The sequence below is a fragment of the Homarus americanus genome, unplaced genomic scaffold, assembly GCF_018991925.1.
Source record: "Homarus americanus isolate GMGI-L3 unplaced genomic scaffold, GMGI_Hamer_2.0 scaffold52806, whole genome shotgun sequence".
Taxonomy (NCBI): domain Eukaryota; kingdom Metazoa; phylum Arthropoda; class Malacostraca; order Decapoda; family Nephropidae; genus Homarus; species Homarus americanus.
Window position 1 is genome coordinate 8,511,926 of NW_024720773.1, and position 17,576 is coordinate 8,529,501.

Consider the following 17,576-nt stretch of genomic DNA (forward strand, 5'->3'; position numbering starts at 1 on the left):
AATGGGTCCCACCCGCCCCCGGGAGGGTCCCCAACGCACCTGGGAGGGTCTCAGAGGGCACCACCTTATCTGGTTGGGTCCCAGGGGCCCCTGCTGCCTCTGGGTTGGTCCCTGGGGATTCCACTGCCCCTGGAAAGGTCCTAAGTGACCTAGCCACGCCTAGGAGGTTCCCTTCCGCAAATGAGATAGGCCCTGGTAGAGCCAGCCCTGTAGGTGCTCTGGGGGCAGCTGTTTTTGCACTATTTAGAACGCTGGGAGCTGTAACTACAACGCCCATCATCACATTTCCAGTATTATCACCTACTTAACAACGGAATGGAGAATAATATCCAACAGGAAAACATAAGTTGGGGTGTTGTGCTGACTGACTGCTCTCTTCTCCTATTGACTGTAATTTGGTGAGTATATATTTTAGTCCACCAATTACAGTTAGGTAAGGAACTGATGGGCGTATGTAACATGTACCAAAGCACGACCAGGTAGGTTATAGGGCCCCTAAAATTGCGCCCCTGCAGTGTCCCAAGGGCCCCCACCGCTCCTGGGAGGGCCCAAGGGACCCCCGCCGTACTTGGGAGGGTCTCGGGAGGCCCTGCCTAACCTGCGAGGGTCCCAAGAGGCGCCGTCACACCTGGGAATGTACCAGGGGCACCCAGCGCCATTGGGAGGGTCCTGAGTACCCTCGCCACTTCTGGGAGGGTTGCAGGGGCCCTGCCGCCCCTACGAGGGCTCCTGGGGCCCCCGCCGTCCGTGGGAGGGTTCCAGGGGGTCTGCCGTCCCTGGGAGGGTCTCCAACGCACCTTGGAGGGTCCCAGGGGGCACCACAGAGACCCTACAGGGATGGCACTCCCAGGGACCCTCACAGGTGTGGCAGGAAACCTCCTAGGGGTGGCTGGGGCCCCTGAGATCCCTCCAGGAGCAGTGGAGACCCCAGGGACCCACTCAGAGGCAGTGGGGGCTCCTGTGACCCACCCGGGTAAGGCTATATAGCCTTGGTGTTCTTTTAAGGCCAATATAGTAAGGTTGGTTAAGAAAACAAGTGCTGTATATCAATCAACAGTGTTTATTCCTATACAAAAGAAGACATATCACAGGTATTAATTAGGGTTCTCAAATGGGACAAGAGCCAAAGCAAATTTTTCTCTCAATCCCATCAAAGAACTTGACTAAGAAAAAAGCTGTGTATATACATATATACAGTGAGTTCTGCTATAACACGCGTTTTGACAACGCGAATTGGCTCTAACGCGATTTATGAATAGAGGAACGATATTTGTATAACGCGAACGCTTGTTTGCTGTAAAGCGATTTTTGCTTACTATTTCTCCAATTTTGTGGTATTAACTGTGAATATGGTAAAAAAGAATATCTCCAAGAAGCGTTCTGGTGATCGCATTCCCGGTGATGATCGTAAAAGAAAGGCTATAACACTTGAAGAGAAGCTCGATGTTATCAACCTCAAAATCACCCTTCTCCCCCATCAAGTTATATTCATATTTTTTCACGGTAAAGTGTTACATTTACTGTACAATTTGTAGTATCGGCTAAGTCAGAGGGGTTCAGGTGGTCTGCTTAAATTTGGGAAATTTTTAGTCATTGTTCTATGAAAATGAAATAAATTACCTTTGTTAATCTTCATTACATTTATCACTGATTATACTGGGAGCAGTTATGGAATATAAAAATAGGTGTAAAAATACTGATAAACCCAATCTAAGACTTTATTACACACAGATACTTGCTTATATCAATTCCTTAAGCAGAATAATTTGGTCAGACAAATAGCTATGCTTCACACATTAAAAACAATAAAAGCTTATCTATTATTTTCTTTTAAAATATTTATGTACAGTTCTTCAACCCAGAACATTAACCCCAAATTAGCAGCCTACCTTTATCCACCATCTTAGCTCATTATCTTTGGCTTGTGACACGAGCTGGTGAAAGACTTGGGTTCCTGCATTACAAGTCACAGTGAGATCAGAGGCAATGTGGCAGTGTTATATTGCTCGGCAGTAGTCATTTCACTTTTCTAATACTATGAGAATCTACAAAAGATCTCTCAAATAAACATATTTATGTGCAATACACAAATTTCAAGTCATTATCCCAATGATTAACTAGCTAGAGAACCTTCTTGAGGTAGGTACTAAATCATTGGTTTCAAGACTGTCATTACAGGTATTCTCAGGTTATTACTAAGACATCCATCTTTGAGAAAACTGTAAATTTGCCTGCAATGATTTCTGTATATCAAAAGGCACAGTGGTAATGGTAATTTAAATAATAAATTGAGCTACAATATTTTATAAAGCAGAAAACTTTAATCTATGCAAAATTTACTGGGGAAACCTATGCAATAAATTTTTATATTCACATGAGTATACTCAACTTTTCACAATCTAAACCCCCCCCCCTTCCCCCTAGAAAAAAGCAAACAAAGTTTAAAAGTATCAGGAGTCCATCCCAGCAAAATAATGAATAAAGTATTTCATACTTTAAGGAATTATTTGATAGAATTTGTAATTCACTAAAATCTTCTCATTAAGTGGGAGGAGTTGGACCAATGTTCACACTGGAGTCTTGAATGTTCCACATTTATATTTCCATCTAACATGTACACTCCCAGGTGAGCAGGTGTGGGAGACTGCCACTCTGGGGAGCCATAGTTCACAAAGAAAAAAACAAGTCCTGCATAGTGCGAGCATATTGGACATCTTCGTCAGTCTGAGATTGAAATACTCCTAAAATTGACTCGATATCAGACAATCCATCTGCCACAGCTCCAGCTCGGCTAACCCGAGCATGGCGTGACACATAAGCATAAACAGGTACATCTTCAGTCCCAGTGGGATGATTATGAGAGAGTGTCCTAGATAGTTTTTCAGCAGTGGCCAAGGTAGGACATGTAACAGTAGCATCAGATACTAAAGTGGTAAGGAGAAGCCAAGGATCATCTTTCAAATTAGAATACCATTCCAAGGCAGCCTCTGCCTCTGTTGATCCTGGTTTTATGCTGCCTAATTCTGAACTCTCATCATTTCTTGGAGGCTGAGGCTAACTGCCTTGCTCACCTGTGCGGCTGGGCCAGACATTTTGAACACCCTTATCTGCTGGCCAGTTAACATGACCATATGCAGGACTACCAGACCACACTGGCTGTCCATAATTAACTTCATTCAGTCGCAAACCGTCAACAGCTGCAACAAGAAGTTGCTGATGTGAGATGCCAAGACGTTCCTGCCAAGAACACAGAAAATGTGTGGCTGCTTGTTCAGTTGACCCTAAAATGGAAGTGGTTAACTGTAAAATCATACTGACAACAAATGACTTAAGATTATAAGTACAGTACCAGAAATTAAATTGGTAAAAGCTCTTGATTAAATTTAGATCACATCTGAGAAGTCTATTGCACAAGACTACAGTGCAACTCAAATAGCATGCAGGACATTAAATTGGAGAGTACAGTACCGTACTTATTATTGGTTGAAACTTATGCTTAATTTTTTTTTAAGTGATAGACTTAAGTACAGTAATGGAATATTGATGATTTTTCAATATAGGTAAGGATTAAAAATTTCTAACATTATATTAGTACTGTACTGTAGTTAGTACATAACATGTCAACTAAGTCATTTGTGAATATATATAAATTTGAGCCATTATTAACAATATATTACAAGCCCACTTTGACCCCTTGTACTGTGGCAAAATGTACCATTATACTGTTTAAAATTTACCCACCCCCAACTGCAATTATTCTCATAAAAATCTTGCACATTTAATATCATCGGTGCTTTGTGTCAACCCACATATGGCAGCCAATCATATCTATAGCACCCTATAGAGTTACTGGAGTAATATATGCCTTGCAACATGCTCAGTTAGGCCCTTGTACCAGTAGTGAGGGGGTGTCATTTGGTCAGAGAGGGTCGGCACACCTAAGGTAATATTCTTCTGTGTATCGAAACGATAGATAGAGAAACAGAACTAATTTCGGAATGATGTGATTCAAAAGACAGTACCAAAAGTAAATTTAGAGAAGATTACACTAGTGAAATAATGAAACTGGCCACAAAATATATGAGGCAAAAGTGTAAAACATCATACAGAGTAAGCAGTTCCACTGGTGATTCGGGTTAGTGCTGAATGATGCAACCGACGCTATATCATGCAACTTTCAATGCGCTATATTACAGTAAGTAAATATGCAATACATTATTTTATTCATGGCTTTGCTAAGTATGTACTTTTCCATCTTATTGTGAGAAGAAAAATCGAGACTTTGTTGCAACCAGAAATATGAGAGTTCAATTCACTGGGTGCATGTACTGTATAAGGTTTATTGAGCTTTAAAAATCCATTTTCACAGAGGATGTTGGTTTACCCGTACTTAAATGTATGTAACTTTGCATAAACTGAATCATGAAGATGCAATGTATTTAATAAGTGAGATTGGGGAATATTTTGAATATACTCTTTACGGAAATATAGTTTATCAGGTCTGGTATGAGATAAGGAATAATGTACAGTACAAGAATATACATGACAATTGTATTAGGTACACCAAAAATACTCTAAGTTCTTTTGTTTAAAAAAAAGTAACTTACCAATCATGAGAGGCACTTGTGGCATGGACGGGATAAAGGGAACAATGACACCATCAGCCAATAGCCATGGGTGGCCTTGAGGATGACACCACTCCAGGGGTGGAGCCTCCATCACAGTGCGGGCTGGGATGGACTCGAGACACATCACAGTTGAACAATTAAGTGAATCAACCAGTTCTAGGTCTGCTTCATGTCATGGAATCTCTGGATACAAAGGTACAGAGCCAGTCACCCAGGCAGAATGTACAAGCCTATGTCCTTGAGGTGAGGAAATAAACGGCCATGCCATTGCGGCTCTTGCTTGATGTCCCAAGAACGTCACTTGCTCTGGGTCACCACCAAAATGTTCTACGTTGTGCTGCACCCAGGTGAGTGCTGTTAACAAGTCCGACACCCCCTGGTTTCCTGCAGTGTGAGGGTAGGTTGATGCTGCCAATTTTGGATGAGGGAAGAAACCCAGAAGTCCCTGACGAACCTGTGGTAACAAAACCACTACATGTTTGGTTTTGGCTAGACCTGCAGCCTTAGTAAGTAGCCAGGGTCTTTGTGTGTCTCCACCCAAACTAGCTCCTCCAACATAAACTATTACTGGAAGTGGTGAGTCATACCCAAGTTGGGGTGTGGAGACATCTATCAGTAAACAATCTTCAGATCCCTCTACCACAGCTCCCTGCAAAAAAATTTTTAAATTAGAAGACAAAAATTTAATTTTGCAAGCAAGTAGGTTGTACTAACAATGAGTTTTAGCATGAATTAATCCACAGATTGGTAGATGTAGTGGGAAATACGAAAATCTTAAAGAATAAATTAAAAAAATGCAAATTGCATACCAATTTGCAGAAACTTAAAAGAAACAAAAAGTGCAAAATGTTAGTACAGTAGTGCCTTTTTTAAACCTACTTTGTCAACAAGTTTGGTCTATTCCATAAACCCTTTGATAAATCTGATAAACCAACTCCATCTACTATCATTTCTTTAATGTACTTATATTCTATCTACAGCTGAACCCCTCTAATTTGGACTTCATGTTAATTTGGCCATTTTTGGCAATGTTAAATTAATCAGCAATATTTCAACATGGAGATCCAAATGTTTGAATTATACCTCAGTTTCTTAATTTTCCAATGCATCCAACAAGTTGAAATTAGCCCCGTGTGCAGAACACCACCACAGGCATAACCATTGAAGGATGCTTTGTCTGAATGTCCTAGTGCAGCTGGGACTACGTACTAAATTTTTGCAGGTTCTCCAGTTTGCTCAGATGGTATTCAATCATCTTGAGGTAGTGCTCATCAGGTTTTATTTGCTGTAAAGTCACAGGAGATAAATTACAAACACGTTAAGTTAAAAACTCACTTAAATGAAGAAATAAACATTAAATAAGTCTGTATTGATGTAATAAAGAATAAAGTATGATGAATATTTGGTACTGTATATGGACCTAGAGTACTGTACATATTAATAATGCTCATATATCTCCATGCTTAACCACATAGTGTTTCTTTACACAAATTTTACACCTGAATTAAAGTGTGTGGATGAAAAACACCATTCAAATATTATTAAATGTGATGCTGTGATATTAAAGCAGTAAAGTAAATTAGTTTTAAAAATTATCCATAGTTATGAAAAGGTTTCATCTGAATCCAACAAACTTTATCTAAATGAAAAATACACAGAGGTAAGTGGGTAACATATAGTACTTGTAGTGTTCAAATAGTTACAATAAGTTAACTGGATCATCACACAGATAGAGGCTTAGTTAGGCTGAAGCAGAAACTGTCCCAAAAGCAAATTAATTCACATATTTTCACCAATTGTCTGTTTATAAATAATCAAAGAAAAAAAAGATTGAGGTAACTATAATGTATATGAGAATGAGTCTGTACTGTAATTAACCTTCCAAGACAATATACAGTAGTAAGAGTTGACCAAATGGGATAAACATAAAATAAAAGTATCTATCCTTATTTTCATAGAGTTCTGAAAGTGGGACGCTATTACTGATATTGTGTAATATGTATACATCACCTAACACCATGCTGATATATCACAACACTGTATTGTAAAGACTAACAAGGCGTGCAGTGTAATAAGAATAACAACTGTGACAAAATCAGAGGAAACAGTTTATAGGTAAATGTTTAGTTTAACTACACTTTATTTCTTGTTACTTTTCCAAATCAAATTCACTATAAACTTCTTTTTATCAATGGCCAGAAAGTAAATCCCGAGGTGGAAGTTAGGAGTTTGTGAACCACTAATTAAGGAGACTACAGGTACATTATCTTAACTAAAACTGCCTTGGCTCAATAGGTTATAGTCAAGCTTAGTTTAACAGGTGAGTGGTTACTGTAGTCTGCCTGGTGAGTGATTGTCTAACTCCTCTTCCCTTTGTTCTAACGCCAGAATCAATTTCTATGCAAAACGAGGAAGTGTATTGCTGAAGATTCCGTCAATGATATCAAGAAATGGAGTAGTGGACTTAAAGTGAACCTCAGCCAGTACACTGAAGTATATTAACTCATGCTGCTTCATATTAGTGGCAAAACTTAAACAGTTACTGGTGCTAAAGGATCAGAAAAGTCATAACAAAATGTTGTCATACAGTGATGGCACAGTCAGAGACAAGTCATAGAAAACAGTAAATAATGTAAATTAACAACTTGAGGCATCTCAATAATGTTGTGGAGAGTAACAAAGAGGAAGGTAAGTACCAGGGTTGGCCAATTTAAACCAAATGGTTTAAGCTGAACAAAAAACAGTGTTTTTATCTATGCCCTTTTTCTTGGTTGATTTGTCACTATCAATGGGAGTGCCTCAACTTATCATAAAAGTGCATGGATATGTGCTTTCAAGTGACTGATTATTTGGCAATTTCAGACCCCCCTCTTAGCCAGAAATTAATAGGAAAAAAGTAACAGCCAATTTAACTTTGTATTTCGCTCATACAGGGGATATGAGATACATAAACACGGACCACTACATCTTTTACTATTTTACTTTTATCCTCTTTGCCACTGATCAGTTTGTGAGCCACTTGGGCGCAGGGTCACATCTCTGTTAAAATAAGAATATAAGAATGGAGGAAACTGCAGTGGGCCTATTGGCCCATATTGGGCAGTCCTGTTTACATCCAACCCCTATTGCTCATACTCGTATATTCATTCAACCTCGCACTGTTGACAAATACTGGCTCCTAAATGTATCTACCTGTGCCAGTGTTGGTTAAGTCTGGTCTTGAAAGAGTTCTTACTTAGTGCGGTCACAACACTGGCAGATTGTTCCAAGAGTTTACAATTCTCACTCCGAAAAAGTTAGCTCTCAGAGTTGAGGCTTCTTCAACCTGAGCTGTGCCTCCTTGTGGGACGGGCGGTCACAGAGTAGAGCCCTCTGGCTTAGAGGACTCTGAGATGTTTATAAACTTCAATTAGGTCACCATTTGACCGTCTAAATTATCGCACATGGAAATGAATACCTATATTTGCTCTTGCTTTTCATCTACTGGTTTCCTGCATTTCTAAATGCAAATTCATTGAAAATTAGATACAATTACACTAGAAACAATTATAAAAGGAAGGGGGTTACTCGATGGGCGCTACTGGACACTCAATTCACAGCCACTCGAATGGCTAGTAAGATAAGGGGTGAAATAATAAATTAAACCGCAAACCGTCAATTGACTGCTTATGAATCAACCACATAACTATGACCTAACCCTTTTCTAACCTTTGAGAAGCAATGGAACCTTACCGGTAGGCTGTAGCTCTATCATTTCCTGTTTTCCCCCCACACAGCACTGCAGTGGATGACGTTTCAAGCCAAGTTTATATCTACCTCCACGTGGCGGCGCAAAACATGTAAATAAACAGCCGACACACAACCCATCACCAATATTTTCAGTGAGTAACAGAAATGACCGACCGCCCATCAGTTAGCGAGCCGGGAGGGAATAGTGGGTTAACCTCTCTTACTCACCCAATATATATGATGATTTCGAAGTTCTAAGTGTCCTTTACTCTGCTTCCAAGTATGAATTAAATTTGAATTAGTTTAGACATATGTTTCAATATTTTCAAGATATTAAAAATATAATATTTTTTCACAACTGGACTCATAAATTTGACATAGAGAGCCGAGAGGAGTTAAATGGTAGTCTCTTCGGGTCCACTCTAATTCTATATACTGAAATTGTCATTATCTAATGTTGAATACAGAAAAATAAAGAATTCCACCTCGATTTTTCACTTCAGTTTGCTTTTATCAATACATTTCTTTCTCTATCAATGAGTTTGCCATTGGTTGGGTCGCCAGGGGGCTTTAAAAGTGGGAACCAGCAAGAAAGAAACTTGGTATTGGTTCTCAAAATGATGATGTCAGGAGGGGGGAACCAATGAACGTCGGGTACAGTATTGGCTCTCCCTGTAATGTCAGAGTCAAGAGCCAATGAGAGACAAGTTTCATCATGGCTCTCACAATGACGTCAGAGTAGGAGAGCCAATGAGAGCCGAGTGTGGTCCTGGGAGGTATGAGAGACCCACTTGACGCCGACGGAAGTGTTTACACCCACAGATAACAGTCCTAGCTGGTCACCCTCTGCACCTGGGGTTATATTATTCTAAAATGACGGGTCGGTTACCTCCATGTATCGTAGATGTTGGCACTGGGTAAGCTGGGCCTTGTGTTGTACTTCCTAGCTGGTATTCTCAGTGAAGAACAGCAGAGTTCGTGGAGAGTTTTAACCTTAACATTTCTATCATCTTACCAGTTTGCGTGTCAAGTATCTTACTAATATTATGAAAGATACCACACAAACGTATCTTAAATCCCTGTTGTTATAATATTCTTCATGTTAAAGGTTATACAACATGGAAGTGGAATTTCGCTTAAATTGTGTGTCAAGATTAGCAGGTTAATTAACATAGACACTTGGGGTCTCAAGTACATCGTGACTCACACACGAAATATTTGGGAACGAAGTGGAGTCAAATTTTGATTGATGTATGCTTGTTGTGAACACTTTTGTAACAGCACATTTTTATAAATTACTTAAGTGCATAACCCTGAAAAGATAATTTGGTTAGGTAACATGAAAAATACAGCAAGATATTCAGTTACAACTGTATGTGTTCCATAATCTGGGACCATCCCATTGTATTTTAAGCTTGCAGAGTTGTACAGAATTAAAATAAACCTGCTCGATTTTTTCTAAGTACTACACAATGTTGTATGGTAACTAATACTGGACTTATTAGGTAATTTCTGAGAACAGCACTGCCACCAGACGGAGTTGTTTGATTTCGTTAATTTTTTTTTCACGTTCTTTTCATTATAGAAAGTATTTTAAAAGAAGTGGCAGATTTATATTTTAATTATAAGTATTATATATATATATATATATATATATATATATATATATATATATATATATATATATATATATATATATATATATATATATATATATATATATATATATATATATATATTATTATTTTTTTTTTTTTAGGGGGGTCAATTTATGGTAGTAGCCAGGTTTCGATTTTTCCATAACAAAAATAGCTTTTCCTATGGTTCTTGTGATTAAAATGAATCTAACCTACGTTTCTGGTGCTAACTGCAACATGGCTACTATCTTATCCATGTAATGACCTTTTTTTTTTTAGTTCTCTATCTACGATCATAAATCACCTGTAGTGGGCAGGGCATGAAGGATGGGGGAAATTGCGAGGAAAAACACTGAAAAACTTGTCATATGACAATCAAAATAAGTATTCTCTGTTTAATAAGTAATGTGTCACCATACAGTATTGTCAACAAATGCTTCGGCGTCTTTTCCTTACACATGAGCACTTCCAGCAAATGTCATTATTATTATTACTACTGTATTACGTAATATTATGATTTATCGTATTTAAGAGGAAGGAGAAAACAATCCATCCTAGGATGGAAGTATACAATAGGTACCTGGGTTACGTACGTCCAACTTACGAACATCCGCCAATACGAATGAGGTTAAATTTTAAATGTACAGTACAGTATTTTATTTACCTGATGACTTATTTTTACTTTCATTTACTGTATTATATCATTTTATTTCTTCTTTTCTCTTAAATTAATTGATTTTATATGTATATAAACATTGTTCTCTAAGTACTGTATTAACATAAGGTATGTGGTTCGACTTGAGTACATTTTCTACTTAAGAACAGAACTCGTACATAACCCGGGGATTTGTCTGTATTATTATTATTATAATAATTACATGTATTATTATTTTAGGTTTGTAGGGAAAGAAAGGTTATTTGCTGGCTGGGAAGCATTCCATGGCTTAGAGTTTGGGGTCAGTCAGTTGCTGTGAAACATTATTACTGATAACAGAGGCTGGTGGCAGCATTTACAGATGGGTAAACTAGGGAAAACAACTTTATATATTAAAAAGTGCTATTCCTGCACCAGATTTGCTTTAGTCCTGATTTCAGAAATAAGTTTTCTTCTATAGAGATTTTATGTTAGGTGGCTGGATAACCTGGAGCTTTACTCTTAAGAACAGTACAGTATTATCAATGTATTAAATAGAGCAAAAAAATTTTTATTTGAATTTAAATAATTAATGAGATCAATTTTCTGAGTGATTTAATTTTTTAAATCTCTATTTACTTATGTCAGGTTAATCATCTATATTGCTGATGCCTCACTGCAGAATATACAGTATACCAGTTCAGTGATAAATGTGTAACCTCATTTAAGATATCAATAATTTTTGCTTCAGGTACACCAAACTTGGGTTTGCCGGGAATCATGAACCCCAAATGATCATTCCCTCTGCTGTTGCAATTAAGGAGACGGCCAAGGTGGGGGAACAATCACAGCGGAGACTATGTAAAGGAGTTGAGGATTTGGACTTCTTTATTGGTGATGAGGCCATGGATGCCACAGGCTATGCCATTAAGGTATAAAATTATTCTATGCACATTTTTGTGTAATTATTTATAATGTTAGTACAAGTCATTTGAAGTTGTATCAGTTCCTAATAAGAATATTTATGAGTGACTGTGAGTACAGTAGTATGTACCATATTTATACTGACTGTGTCTTGATATGATTTGTAATAGTATCCAGTGAGGCACGGTATTGTTGAAGACTGGGACCTGATGGAGAAGTTCATGGAGCAGTGTATATTCAAGTATCTCCGAGCTGAGCCGGAGGATCACTATTTCCTGTTGACAGAACCCCCTCTCAATACGCCTGAGAATCGCGAGTACACAGCAGGTGAATGTAGTTGAAGTTTACCATATGTCTGTTACTGTATTAAGATACAAACAAAATCTGTTACTGAGGCTTGTTTGTACATCCAACTTTACTCATAGTTACTGGATAAGTTAAAAAAAATCTGAGTATTATCACAGATGTAAAGTAAGGCTTACAGTACATGGTAAGCCTAAAGGCTGAAGGAGACTTATATGTTGCCTTTCTGTTATATTTATCCTTTTTTCTACTTATAATAATATGTAAATATTTCTTACACAGAAATTATGTTTGAGTCATTCAATGTGCCTGGGTTGTACATTGCGGTGCAGGCAGTGCTCTCCCTGGCAGCGTCCTGGGCATCTCGTCAAGCTCCAGAGCGGTCGTTGACAGGAACAGTCATTGACTCTGGGGACGGTGTTACACACGTCATACCAGTGGTTAGTGTCAACTATTTAATCAAAGTTTTTAAATCTTTTGCAGTCTCTTTTCTGCCGTGGCACATTGTGGCCGCAATCAAGGGCAATGCATCTATATTTTTTTCTTTCTAAATACTATATCATTCCATACAGTAAGTAGTGAACTTGTTTTTGTAAAGTACAGTAGAAGGTCAACAAATCCTCCTGATTACCAAAGAAAATAAGCATGAATGAAATGCCATGATTTAGCTGGTAATAGAAGGCTTAAATTCTTTAACTGCAAGCTCAGTCCCCACAGAGCCACATGCATCTTACTTGCTGTATATGTTCATCACGACCTTAGATATTTCTTCTTTTTTTGGTGTGTATGCCATTCAGAGTTGGTCATCACTCTTGTTTCAGAACTAGGGTTACTCAGTATGTCCCTTTTATCCAAGGAGTTAAGGTGATCCCACAAAATTGTGGGAAGTGGCATAATGTTGATTTCCTTTACAGTACTGTATTTTAGAATAACAGCAAGACTTATTTTATATAAGTCTGCCAGTATAATGTATTTTCCAACATGGGATGTAGTGGATGACTGACTTTGTGGTTTTGTTGCTTATGTTTCCCAGTATTTACAGTAGTATCTTGTCATCCATTCATAGGCTGACGGGTATGTTATTGGGAGCTGTATTAAGCACATTCCCATTGCTGGCCGAGACATCACCTACTTTGTCCAGAGCTTGTTGAGGGAGAGGGAACACAATATCCCACCTCAGATGAGTATGGAGACAGCCAAAGCTGTTAAGGGTAAGTGATTCTTTATTTTTATTTTAATTATAATGTGTTTAAATAATGTAGGATATAAATTTTGATGGATCCTTATTTTCAAAATTTTCATCCACAAATCAGTATACAGTTCCTAGGTTGAGTTCCACATTGATGAAGATGATCATTTTAATTTGATAATTGTGTCTGCCAACTTGGTTTACACTAGACATGATTCACCAAGAGAAAATTTTTTGGATAGGTCACAATGATGCAGTTTTTGACCAGTTTTGGTTGACTCAACTTGTTTGGCAGATATCACACTGCTGTAATAATTGCCATTAACTCAAAGTATCTTCATTGTTACAAGGGGGAATATAGGTTTTGATTTAGATACTGCAGCTGAAGGAAGAGGCTGTGTTAATTATAGTTCCAGATAATTTCTTCACATTGTACAGTATTGCATATTTAAGACATGTACTCATGCTGGTATTTGTTCACAGAGAAGTTCAGTTACATATGTCCTGATATTGCTAAAGAGTTCAACAAGTATGACAGTGACCAGTCCAAGTGGATTAAAAGGTATGAAGGCAAGAACCCTGTCACCAACCAGACCTTCGATATTGATATTGGCTATGAACGCTTCCTAGGACCTGAAATCTTCTTCCACCCAGAGGTATTGCTTTTAGCCATTTTAGGATAATGGCAGTTACTTAAATGTTCTTAATAAAACTTTCAGACTGCTGGACCCAAAATTGTTCTGTACTTGGGAAACAGATTTCATGAGTAGTTTTTCATGTGACAGATGGGTGTGTTGTTTGGTTCTCGTTACCATTTTGAGGAAAAATGGGAATTTGGTAAATTAGAGTACAGTATTTACTATACAAGAACATGAGACCATGATCTGCCCTAACACCATTGCTTCCTTGTCATCATCCTTTAGTGGCAGATAGCTTGCAACTACTCTATTCCAGACTCTTTATTTAGGTATAGTAACCCACAGTAAATAATGCAACATTATTATGACACTATTGACTGGTAAGTAAGAATTGTTGTCATTCAAAGACAATTCTAAGTCATTTATCTACCACCTAGAAACTGTTGAACCTATTGTAAGAATTACTGACTTGGAGTTAAAACTGATATTCATGTTTTTACCTTTTATGTATGTTTTATCAGAATTGTCATACAGGTTTTTTAACTTAAATTTCAGTTTTCAAACCCTGACTTCACTGTTCCAATTAGTGAAGTTGTAGACAATGTGATCCAGAATTGTCCCATTGATGTGCGCCGTCCTCTTTACAAGAATATTGTTCTTTCTGGTGGATCTACTATGTTTAAGGACTTTGACCGTCGTCTGCAGAGGGACGTAAAGCGAATTGTTGATGCTAGACTGCGTATCACAGAACAACTCAGTGGTGGTCGTATTAAGGTATGTTATGGTGATAATTCTACAATTATAAATGGGTAGTTTGAAAATGTTGATAAGAAAATTTTATAAATAGATTCTACACTTTTCCTGTTTTATCACAGAGGCTGGAAACAACAGCAAGTACAGACACTTAAAAGATATTTGCTGTGTCGTAGCTTGAAAAAATCTTCATGGTTTTATAGTTTGTAATTTCTTTTTTTCAGCCCAAACCCATTGATGTTAATGTTATCGCCCACAAGATGCAGCGTTATGCTGTATGGTTTGGTGGCTCTATGTTAGCATCAACTGTAAGTATCCCTTTTACTTTCTTGGCTTTCTCATTATATTCATTTCCTTCCAGTACAGCTACTTGTACTTTCTGAAAGCTTGTAAGAACCATATTCATTATCTTTCATTTGATAGACAACCCAAGTGAGAATATTTTACCAGTACAGTACAATAAATTGCCTTCTGCATCCCACCCCTTCAATTGTACAGTATTATAGATAGACTACAGTACTTGACTAATAAAATTACATATATTGGCTCAGTTGGTATTACTGTACCCTGTTCAGTCCAAAGTTAATGGGGGTAAAATTGTGCTTAAGTGAGTGCTGTATTGGCTACTAGCTTAATAAGTCCTTTTAAATTATTTATAGTACTGGAAAGAGAAGATAATACATACAGTACAATCTTGTAATCTCTCCTTTTCCAGCCTGACTTCTACCAGGTCTGCCACACGAAGGCCGAGTATGAGGAAAAGGGCCCGAGCATCTGTCGACACAACCCAGTTTTTGGTGCCATGGCATAATCACAGACCAATGTGATTCTATGTTTATTCCAAGATATCAGGAGTGTATTTTAAAATGGAACACTCGCGATAAACCTCTGCTCGGAAATGACTCTTTGTTTATCCTAAGGGGGGTAGGGAGTGTTCATCGAAATGGATCACTTGGGGGGGTAATCTCGCCTTGCTGTTGACATGTTATAAATGTGTGAGCATACGTATGTTTGTTGGGGTGAATGCAGAAGTATGTGCCAATGTAGTGAAGTGCGTTTATCCTAGAGTAATTCTTTGTATTTCCATGTATTTAAACAATAGCCTCTCTCGGTGCACCCAAAGAATATTATTTTCTTACACACCACATGCCTTGTATGCTTTATTTGAAATGGTAATGAACATTGATTCATTTTTTAGTTTTTTTTTTTCCTGTTGGGATGTGATGTGTCTTTTGTGTAATTAGAATCATATGGTGTCATAATTTAGAAGTTCTGTGAATAGAAGAGATATGTATGGACCTTGATGCAATAGTTTGGTTTAGGATACAGGTCAAATGGGCCCTTGTGGTGATAGGCCAAATCTGACCTTTAGCACTGGGCCCCATTGGACATGTCACATTTAATTTGTATTATTATCTGTAATTTATGATATCTTATGAATTACTACACAAAAAAGAGAGTATTGAGGCTATACTTAAATACTGAACTGTTATTCCATATTTTGGAGAGATGCAATTTATAAGTGTGACTATTCCTGACTTATTAGTGGACTAAATTCAAAAAGTTTCTTGAAACACTGTATAGTACTGTAATAATGATAATGGAGTACTGTATCCTCCATGGAAAGTTTTGATTTGGTTATTGAATTCCTTATCTGTAATTAAGTTCAGGTTGTTTTAAATCCGTATGAGTGGTTCAGTTGCCAACTTTAGTTTTCATTAAATGTGGAAAGATTAGGTTTGTGGTGAGAGATACAGTAGAGGTTGGGAGAAATGGAAAGCAACTTGAACTTAACCTAAATCTCATGTTGGTCTTTATATGAGGAAACGTTGATTGATTCCATGGTTTTGTTGTTTAACTTCAAGACCAAATATGTATTCCTATGTGTGTGTATTCAGAGGTCAATGCTTGGATGCTGTTAGGTCTTTGGACAATACCAGTGGCAAACAGTTTTGACATTCCGAGATAATGTACTGAGTTATACCCCACGAAGCTATCATTTGACTATTGATTTAGTATTTTTGGTCATACAGGGTACAGTATTAAATTGTCATGTCCCGAGTTTTCTCATTTGAGTTTAAACTCCATAAATTTTGTACTATCAACATACTTGGTGCTCTAGTTCCTTGTATTTGTAAATGTGGTATAACAGTCACGACTGCACAGTAATGCCGGCAAACCACATCTGCGTCATGTATAGATAGCTTAAACGACCTTAATATTTACATTATATTCAAACAAATATATTACCCTCCCAATGTTCTTTTAAAAACTTTGTTCTAAAGTCTTCAAGAGAATAATTTACAGATGAAATATGGACAACTTCCCAGGCCATGGTTTACACTGCTGGGTGTCAGTAAATGTAGGGAAGTTTTAGTCAGTTTTGTTAGGAGTAGATTCTCAGGGTGACTAGTCAAGTAGACCCCATCCTAAATTAATCTACCTTGATCTAACTATTTAGGTTGGGACTTCGTCATAATGGGTGCCAATTTTAATGGTTAGGTTAGGGCTTAATAGAACAGGAAGCCCATTTGACCTACAAATTACTGTATTACTAATTATTAAAAATTAACTCCCTGCAGTTTATATCATAGCCTGAACTCACAACATGAATAATTTTGCTTTTCTCAACCTTTGTCTGGTAATTTGTTGACACACTTTCTTCTTATGTCCCTCACCTATTCTATATTGATTGTGATCTTATTTCCAAATGTTTTAATGTTGCTGTGATTTTATAATTTGTATTTACCTGTTTAAATAAAAAATACAAATATGAGGCTTTTCCTAGAAGACAACCTTAATGCTGAGATGATCACTGACATAACTTCTAACAGCTTGTGAGTAGGATATAGAAAAGATGAAAACATTGGTGATTGGTCAAAGGGATCTCACTCCAAATATTCCCCCAACCACCAGAACTGGAGTCCCAATCCTATTACGAACGAACTATTTGAAGTACGACCAAAACGTATTTGTCGACTCGCCAAACCGCAATAACTAAAAGAACACCAATACTGACTCCTGCTTATCATAAGGAGGCTTCGTGGTAATTAACAGGTAACAATATGACGAAGGGTAGGAAAACACCTAGCCGTAATTTTCCTTTACCTAACCATTGAGATTGTGACCTAACTGACCTGC

General features: G+C 37.6%; 2 protein-coding genes across 2 annotated transcripts; one reads left to right on the forward strand and one right to left on the reverse strand.

Moving 5' to 3' along the window:
* Positions 1 to 1,506: 1,506 nt before the first annotated feature.
* LOC121861018 lies at positions 1,507 to 4,789 on the reverse strand. Its single transcript, XM_042358471.1, has 2 exons — positions 4,608 to 4,789; positions 1,507 to 3,281 (listed from the first exon to the last, which is right to left on the reverse strand). The coding sequence occupies exons 1-2, from the start codon at positions 4,750 to 4,752 to the stop codon at positions 3,055 to 3,057; spliced, it is 372 nt and encodes a 123-aa protein (XP_042214405.1). The 5' UTR covers positions 4,753 to 4,789; the 3' UTR covers positions 1,507 to 3,054.
* Positions 4,790 to 9,122: 4,333 nt separating this feature from the next.
* LOC121861019 (actin-related protein 3-like) lies at positions 9,123 to 17,208 on the forward strand. The gene is made up of 9 exons (XM_042358472.1): positions 9,123 to 9,274; positions 11,380 to 11,560; positions 11,723 to 11,879; positions 12,138 to 12,295; positions 12,922 to 13,066; positions 13,528 to 13,700; positions 14,238 to 14,456; positions 14,660 to 14,743; positions 15,151 to 17,208. The coding sequence occupies exons 1-9, from the start codon at positions 9,231 to 9,233 to the stop codon at positions 15,244 to 15,246; spliced, it is 1,257 nt and encodes a 418-aa protein (XP_042214406.1). The 5' UTR covers positions 9,123 to 9,230; the 3' UTR covers positions 15,247 to 17,208.
* Positions 17,209 to 17,576: the final 368 nt, after the last annotated feature.

What these genes read in the sequence shown, in the direction of transcription:
- LOC121861018 (XM_042358471.1), bottom strand. Translation starts at nt 4,752, where the DNA reads ATGTGTCTCGAGTCCATCCCAGCCCGCACTGTGATGGAGGCTCCACCC. An exon ending in ACAAGTGCCTCTCATGATTG is followed by an intron (nt 3,282 to 4,607) that starts GTAAGTTACTTT and finishes CTTCCATTTTAG; the next exon opens with GGTCAACTGAACAAGCAGCC.
- LOC121861019 (XM_042358472.1), top strand. Translation starts at nt 9,231, where the DNA reads ATGACGGGTCGGTTACCTCCATGTATCGTAGATGTTGGCACTGG. An exon ending in ATCGTAGATGTTGGCACTGG is followed by an intron (nt 9,275 to 11,379) that starts GTAAGCTGGGCC and finishes TTTTTGCTTCAG; the next exon opens with GTACACCAAACTTGGGTTTG. An exon ending in CCACAGGCTATGCCATTAAG is followed by an intron (nt 11,561 to 11,722) that starts GTATAAAATTAT and finishes GATTTGTAATAG; the next exon opens with TATCCAGTGAGGCACGGTAT.